Raw genomic sequence first — 8,901 nt, 5'->3', positions numbered from 1 at the left:
GTAATTGTATCTAGCTGGATCAAAGCTCTTCCTCTAATGATACTCAAGCGTATGGGATATGAAAAGCGTAATTGTACAATTCTCAATTTAGTAAAGTACTACTCTATAAAACACAATCATGAAAACAGCTCTTACATTTTAATGTAAAGTATAAAATCGTATATTTACATTTACATACACTTTACTGAACTACATTGGGTAGCTCACGGTAAAAAAAACATCCCTTTTTGAAAATCTTTCAAAAAATACATCAACTGCAGATATGATCAAAAGTTACTAAGTTAGCAGCTGACATAACATCTGTAGTAAAAATATATTTTAGGAAAATACCTGGAAAATCTAAACACCAATAAACACTTTAAAACTATTTTTGAAGTAAAAATTGTAGCAAAAAAACAGAATAAGCTAGCTAGGATAACAGGAACTATTGCATACTGCTCTTTAAGAGCCATGTAGCGACTTGGAACAGAAGCAGCAGATATAGTAGGAGTTATGTGGTGTAACAAAGTGGAAACCGGAGGAAAATAGGAAGCCAGTTATCCAACTTCTCTTTATGTTTATTACCATTTTTACTGGGAGAAGTATAAGAAAAATATGAGAGCCTCCCTCTCACTGAGCATGTCCTCCATCAAAGGCTAAAACAAATTGGTAAAAGAAACCCAATTTCAAGAGCCTTGGACCCCAAACTTAAAAACATTTACCGTATGTACTTACAGTTCAATGGACAATAAATCGTATTATTACACTACAAGTTGCAGGTTAACTTTAAGAGTTAACACTATTTTGCAATATGAAGTGCTTTTTAATATATATATCTATATAATATATAGATATTTGTAAAATACACGTGCAGATTTGATAGAACAAACTGTGGAAATAGCTTTCTCGAGTCTCTTTTTCCCATTAACAGATCTCTATCTCCTACACAAGGAGTTTCAGGATTCAACAAGGATTTCCACAATATGATCAAGCTCATTAAGATCAGATTTACAATTAGAGTTAGAATTTGTAGTTGTTGGAGAAGAAAATGTTTCAAGCCCATCACAGTGTCCCATTTTTGTGTTGCTCATCATGCCTGTTAACATAGTATCAAGATCATAGTAAGAATTGTCAACTTCTGAAAAAAGATCTTCAACAGAATTAGGACTTTTATTCTCCAGTGTCTCAAATATTTGATCTAATGATTTTTGAAAGTTTCCTTTATTTTCTTGTGGAGTCTCCATTTCCCACACATTGCTCTGCAGGTTTCTCGGAGCTTGCACCGAAGAGGTTGTTGACATAGTTTCTGAACTATCTTGTGCCTGGGCACCCTCAAAGTCTTTACTGAAAGTACTATAGCCTGGAACGTGCTTTCCCTCAGCTTGTTCCCTAGATGAACGACAGAGGATATCTGTTGAAACAAGACGATCCAGGGACGCCTGCCCTGTACTCTGGGTATTTATCATCTGCCAAGTCCCATCTTGAGTCATTTCCTCTTGGATCTGCCGTACCGTGTTGGCTATAAGTACCGAACGACAAAGGTTAGGTTCAACCAGCATGTGACACAGCTGAAGTTTAACCAAGGACATATCTAAAAGTGACTGCCGCTGAAGATTATATGAAGGAATAGCCTTAATACCAGCCAGAGTTCCTTCAATATCTTCTTCGCCATCAAAACATTTTCTCTTTAATCCTCGCACAAACATTGTGTCCTGTTAAAAAAAAAAAAAAAAAAATTTCTTGTACAACATAAACAGCTGAAGAGGGCGGGGAAAAAAAATACTAAAAAACAAAACGGAAAACTTAAATCTTAATTTTAAACAGGAAATTCTTTTAAGATAGAAACATCAGAATTGTCATACCAGGTTACAGAATGGCCAGGGTGGTACAACAGGGGTCAGGAGCATATGGGCTGGGTCCCAAAGACGGCACTCGGGAACCAGGGGTGAGCAGGTCCACAAGTCATGGCATCGGAGAGAGGCAGGGGCGCCCAGCTCCTGGCTCCCATTAAGCTCCACACTTGATGGAAGTCAGGAGCTGCTGCTTCACACAGAAGCAAACATCTCAACGGCTGTATTTCACCTATTGGAGAGGCAGTTTCTCCTCGCTCCTCCCGAGTTTCTACTGGCATGCTTAACCTCTAATTGTGGAAATAAAAATACAACCTGGCACACCATCTTTAAAAGATTTGACCCCTCCAGAACATCAACATGACTAACAGAGTGACATGAAAAAAATACCATCGGCAGCATACTTGAAAAAGGTTAGCTTATTTTGGCTACACAGAGAGCAAGATCTAGATCTGTTCCATACAACTTGAGACATTCAACTGAGGTACCTAAAGCAGTCCTTCTGGTTCCCTAACTCAGATGAGTAACTGAACTGTGCAATTCCAATATGAATTGTGCAAGTCCAGTAAGGACAGGCAAAGTCATCCCCTGTATGGGCTTCTGTACTTCTTTCCCAGTTGACTATAAGAAAGCAAAATTCCCGTATTCCTAGTTTAGGTTCACCAGCTAAAAAAAGTGGGGTGCATCCAGGCTTCTCATTATTTACATCTAAAAATCACTGCTGAATTTTCCAAGGTATGGATTTCAAGCACGAGCCTCCAGATCTTCTTCTGAATTGCACTAATTTTGACAACAGTGCCCCATGCAAATATTGCAGCTGATCTCCTGAAATACAAAGTAACTTTTTTTTTTTTTTTAAATGCAGCAGATGTCATTTCTTTTAGTCTTATAAAAATTAGGCTGCAAATGAAAGCTAGTACCTGATCTTTATATTTACACACCTTTGTTAAGTCCCTTCCAGGTATTCTGTCCTTAGAATTCCTGTTTGCCCAGTATTTGGGGATTTTTTAAAATTTAGTGTCTCAAACAAAACAAAGTTTTTCAACTAAAACGTGGTAAAACCAAAATACTACTGCAGTGTCTTTCTATGTCATTTTCCATTTCCCTTAGCAAGTCCTAACCTCTGCCTTGCTTTTCTGGTTGCTACAGTATGTTCCACGTATTTTCAGAGAGCTCTCTCTCAGCTTTTTCAGAGTCACTAAAAATCCACCGAAGTGCAACAACATTGTTCCTTTCAAAGTACATTACATACTTATCTACTCTAAAAACCTGGGGATAGCACAGGAGCTAGATAAACATTTGGTCTGACCCTGTACAACACTTTTTACATTGCTGTATATATCCATGAAATAACCTTTTTTTTTTGGATTTGCCGACTCTTAAAGATTTCTTTCTACTGAAGGTACAAAACTCTCTAGAAATCATAATATGCAAATACTACAATATAGAATATATGAACTTGGTCTTATGGTCATTTTTCATAGACTTCTTAAAAGCTATCCATGGATTACCAATATATTAAATGCTTTGGAAGTTTCTTTTAAAATTTTCCTGTGTAACCTAACATATTTGCATTATTCCCATTAAACACAACCCAAGTTTTTGCTTGATAGTGCCTTTTCCAGATTTTTAGATATTCCTGGAACTTCCTATCGGAGGATATCCCATTTCATTTTTCCTACAAAGTTGTATGTACAGTAATTTCTAAACACACACACTCCCCCATGTGAAACTTGACCTCTAGAGACATCTTTTGGAACTACTAATCAACCATGTACGATTATGTCATCAAACATCAAACACACTGTGCAGAGTTTGAAGCTTTTTATTTCAACTTATATTTTTGTGAAGAATAATTAAAACTTCAATTGAATGTTAACATGGCTTTCATACATCTACTATTCTAAGGCACACCAACAGAAGAACAGAATGCAGCAGGAAACTTGAAAACCTCAATACATCAAACAGACTTGGGTGTGCAGAAGCAGAGGAAAAAATGTTTATGGATTCTTAAAGGTAAACCTTTCACAGCATTCGCTGGATTTTTTTTTCTCTAACACTGTGTTGTGGTTTAAGCCCAGCCAGCAACCAAGCACCACACAGCAACTTGCTCACTAACCCCCAGCAGGATGGGGGACAGAATCAGAAGGGTACAAGCGAGAAAAGTTGTGGTTGAGATAAAGACAGTTTAATAGGTAAAGCAAAAGCCACACACACAAGCAGAGCAAAACAAGGAATTCATGCACTACTTCCCATGGGCAGGCAGGTGTTCAGCCATCTCCAGGAAAGCAGGGCTCCATCACAAGTAATCGTTATGTGGGAAGACAAACACCATCACTCCAAACGTCCCCCCCTTCCTTCTTCTTCCCCCAGCTTTATATGCTGAGCATGACGCCATATGGTGTGGGACATCCCTTTGGTCAGTTGGGGTCAGCTGTCCTGGCTGTGTCCCCTCCCAGCTCCTTGTGCACCCCCAGCCCCCTCGCTGGTGGGGTGGGGTGAGGGGCAGAAAAGGCCTTGACTCTGTGTAAGCACTGCTCAGCAGTAATGAAAACATCCCTGTGTGATCAACACTGTTTTCAGCACAAATCCAAAACATAGCCCCATACTAGCTACTGTGAAGAACATTAACTCTATCCCAGCCAAAATGAGCACGTACTTACTTCCAATTAGTATCTTATATCATAAAAACAGTTCTTTGTCGCCCTGTTCCTGAGACTGCACAAAACACTAGATTATGGTTTCATTTAAGAAGCAAAACATTACATACCAGTAATTGTGTTTGATGTAGTCCTTCCTCTTCTCCCATGCTACTGAGCAAGAGTCCATACAGTAAAATTAGAGCACCACCTGCCAAGTACAGGGAAGCAAGATGTCAGCCAAGTACAGGAGACGCAGAACAAAATAGTTTCCCATTTCAGAAACTTACACACCTCTATTTTGTCAATTGCTTTAGTATCTCTATCCTCACGACGCTTCTACAAACTTTAATATTACTATTAAACCCAATTAACAGCTAGAGCACAAAGGTGATTTGCCCAACAATACACACAAAACTCTGTGGCAGGAGAAGGACACTGCCAGTTTAAGTCCAAGTCCTAGGCTATTACCCTGACCTTTGGACCAGTCTCTCCCTTATCCCTACACCTTTGCAATTTAAAGAGCAAACAAAATCTTTAGCGATCATCTGAAAAATTTAAACGTGCACAAAAGCATACTGAAAGCAAGTCTTCATTACTTTTATCACAAAACTACAGAGTTTCTGCCTTTGTTGTACAAAACCACGTATCTCTGTAGCATCTAGAGAAAAAGAGCAAGCATGCACAAATACAGAACTGAAACATAGCAAAACCAGAGAGAATTTTCCTTTACCAGCACAGAAACTTTATGACTAAGATTTACTTTGCAAGATGACAATAATGAAAGTAATGACAGCAATTAAATTGTTTTAATTATGAAGGCTGAGTTTTTAAAACACATTTAAGGCAAAATAAGATTTGATATACCAAATACAACTACCAAACACATGCAACAATTCCTTCAACTACTGAAACCTAAAAGAACACTCCGTTTCAACAGGCTACAAAAACTTACATGATCAAATATGAAAACAATTCAGATACTTTTCTAGACATGTCTGTACACTACAAGACAGCTCAGTGTCTGCAACTGAAGTACATACGTAGAAAAAAAAAGTAAAGAGGATGCATATGGACATCTATTTTTGTTTTCTGTTGTGGCTGGCAATAAAAAAATTTTTGAAGAGTGCTTGGTCTCAAAATTGGGGGGTGGGAGGAGATGGTTGACAAAGGACTTGGGGGGGGGGGGGGGGGCAGAAAACATGTTTTTCTCAAGAAGCTGCATACTTGTTAAAATACCACAACTAAAAAAGCACCTTAAATACTCTCAAAAATATTTTGACTCAATCCCAAAGTATTCAGACTAAAATGCTGTTATGGCATGGAAACTGTATTTCAACCAACTCTCAGTTTCATTCTCTTTTACAGACTGAGGTCACAGCAACAGTCAAGACAGGGTCACGAGGCATATGAAATACAACTCCAGTGAGACACCATAATATAAAGTCAATAAAGTATTTCTTATTTCTGTCAAACACCTTATGATGCTATAAAAGTTCAGAAGTTTTTGCTCCCTGGGTATGCTTTCAAAACACTCTATAAATGAAGGGCAATCTCTTTGAGAGCCTGTATATGGGAACTATTTGAATCCCCAAATTCCTACTAGATATGCTTTTAGTTTAGGGTAGGTGACAAGGGCCTAAACTTTGTTTAAAAAAACCCAATCAAACAAAAACCCACAAAAAACTCCCACAACAACTACAAATAAATACGATGCAGTCAGGAGAACAATAAATGAAAATATTTTCTGGTGCTATTTTGGTTATCTGACAATTTTAGAGGAAGAGGCTTTGGCTGTTTGCCTCCCAAAATAGCAGACTGATACAGTTGATGGGAACGCATGAGATTCCCCCCTTTTTTTTTCTTGGTAAAAGAGCCATTATCATGTCCACAAACTAAAAGACATAGAGGATGTTGGCAGACCAGTCTAGTCTGTAATCTATTAACACCTTAAAGAAGGAAACAGTTTTCCCATGCAATATAATAATGCATAAGACCTGCTGCATGTGATTCCAGGTTCTTCCCTAGAGCAATAAACAAACCACATGGACCTCTGTTAGCTGCCCATCACAGGAATTATTTCTTCAGATTATATTAACTGGCATACGAGCATGCCTCAGAACCTAATTTCTCAATAAAAAAAAATTATTAACTTCATAGCCATTATCAGATGCAATTAAAACCTTGCAAATAAACAACCTTCCCCAGACCTCCCTGCACTACCTCCAACAAGCACCCATCTCAAGAGAATACTAAATTTAAAACCTAATTAATTAAAATGTAAGTATTCTTCTCTATTGTTTTACATATTAACATACTGAAAAAGGTATTAGCCACTGTGTAAAACCTCTTGGTACATGACAGCAAGATTGCTGCTGCTTTAGAAGCAAGGTGTTCAAAACTCCCCGATAATTTCATGCAGCGTCTGTTTCTGTCCAAGAGACAATATCTAGACTAGCTAGATCATCTCCCTTCTTCCACTACTATCCGAGTGTCAAGAGCCCAAACTTAGTGTGTTAAACTTAACTGCTGTTTGAAATAGCTGTACAAAAAAAGCTGTCAAGGAGACAACAGCTATCTGTAGCACAATACAATATGAAAAAAGGAGTTTTTGTGAGTTTTGTTGGCTGTTTTTTATTTTTTTTTAATAGTAGCACAGTATTATACAATTCATTAAAAGTTTTGCTTTTGGGATTGACAAATTCCCAGTCTGCTTTACAAATAAGGTGCTTGAAATTTGATCCAATTCTTACTAGAGCATCAACTTACACATTCCAGATTCACACTTAACTCAGATTCATGTAGTAAGATGCTGCCAAAAATATACTTAAGTACTTAAGGGAAAAAGTTGCTTCTGAAGAGTTGGGGTAAGAGAGAAAATAGAAGATTTTAACACTGATCATCTTTAGGAGAAAGCAGACAAGAACTACCCAGGCCAATGCTGGAGGTTCACTTAAGCAAGGTGCTTTTTCTTTCTGTACAGCCGTAAGTGTAGTGATGATGGTTAGCATAGGAAGGTAAGAAGGTATTGTATCTCCCCCCTCTACCACTCTAATCCCCCCCCCCAAATTGTTCTTTGTAACAACTGTGGGAAGAAATCAAAGCTACGTGTAATGGTGAGAAGAAGATGGAAAGCCAGGTACTCCTCTTTAGGCATGCATATGTGTGCGTATGGGGGTGTTGAGTTATAAGGCGGGCTGCAGACACAGCAGAGGGTTGGTAGAGCCAGAAACATCCCTATTCGGTCCGGGACAAAGGCACGTATAAAGCACTGGGGTTTGGCCCAGCCCCGGGCGGAGGGCGCTGGCAGGCACCTCTCCAGGAGACGAGGGCTTCGGGCAGGGGCACTAGCTCCCGAGGAAGGGCAAACTGGGAAGCGGGGGCAACCGCACGCCCGGGGCAGGGGCGACGGCAGGCGGTGCGAGGAGCAGAAAGCTCATGGAACCGCCGAGGACGGAGGCCGGGGCGGCTGCGCGGGGGGGCGGCCCGCCAGAGGCGGCGGAGAGAGGCGTGACCGGCGGGCGCGGCCGGGGCGGGGAGCGAGCCCCGCCGCACGCAGGCCGGGGAGGGAGCGCGGCGGGGGCCGGGGCGGGGGCTGAGCCGCGATGCGTGCGCTTCGGGAGCCGGGGGAGGTCCCCTGCCACGGCGCGGCGGCTGGAGGGCAGCGGCGCCGCGGCGTGCGGCGCCGCCGGATGGGTGCCCGGGGGTGGCGGCGCGGGCGATGAGGGTGTGCGGCCGCGGAAGGGACCGAGCGGGGGAGCGGGGCGCTCAGCGCCGACGGGGAAACGGGCCGCCTTGGCCCGCCCGCCCCGGGCCTCCTCACCGCTCCAGGGGCGCCGCCGCGGCTGCCAACGGCCCCGGGCGGCGGTTACTCATCGTCCCGCGCTCCCGGCAAACGGCCCGCCGCCATTTTGAATCGGCTGCCCTCCTCCGCGGGCTCCGCTGGCACCGGCTCCCCACCCGCGCCCTCCCCACGCGGAGCCCCGGGGAAGGCGGGCGGGCCTGGGGCCCCGCGCCGCGCCCGCCCCAGCCCAGCCCGTCCTACTCACCGCCTCGCCGCCGCCGCTGTCGTCGCCCCCGCCGCCTGCCAGGGGAGAAGCCGCCGCTCCCGCCTCACCGACCGCTCCGCGCTTGAGGGAGGGGGCGGGGCCGCTCTCTACGGTTAGCCCCGCCCTCCCCCCGCCCGCCATCTTATTGTCAGAGCCCACAAAGGAACTCGCTTCCTCCCCGCCGGGGGCGGGCCTTCCCTCCAGCCACGCCTACAAGGGAGCGGCGGCTGCTATTGGGTGCCGCCAACTACGCAGACGCCGCTCGCCGCTGCGATTGGCGGGACGGTTGCCATGGCGCCCGGCCTCTCCCGCCCCTAGGCACCGCCCACGGGAGGCGGCGGGGTTGCCATGGCGCCCGAGCGCTTCCCCTCGGCCCGGGAGGCG

At 43.5% G+C, this 8,901-nt stretch overlaps 1 protein-coding gene across 1 annotated transcript; it reads right to left on the bottom strand.

Moving 5' to 3' along the window:
* Positions 1 to 119: 119 nt before the first annotated feature.
* CDCA4 (cell division cycle associated 4) lies at positions 120 to 8,599 on the bottom strand. The gene is given in 5 exon segments (XM_082316870.1): positions 120 to 1,691; positions 1,842 to 1,957; positions 1,960 to 2,119; positions 4,600 to 4,679; positions 8,518 to 8,599. Coding segments are annotated over 4 exon segments (1,071 nt in total). The 5' UTR covers positions 4,639 to 4,679; positions 8,518 to 8,599; the 3' UTR covers positions 120 to 935.
* Between the last annotated feature and the right edge of the window lie 302 nt (positions 8,600 to 8,901).

Source organism: Platalea leucorodia (genome assembly GCF_965183815.1).
Source record: "Platalea leucorodia genome assembly, chromosome: 7".
Classification (NCBI taxonomy): Eukaryota; Metazoa; Chordata; class Aves; order Pelecaniformes; family Threskiornithidae; genus Platalea; species Platalea leucorodia.
This window is presented reverse-complemented; position numbering and strand designations above follow the sequence as displayed.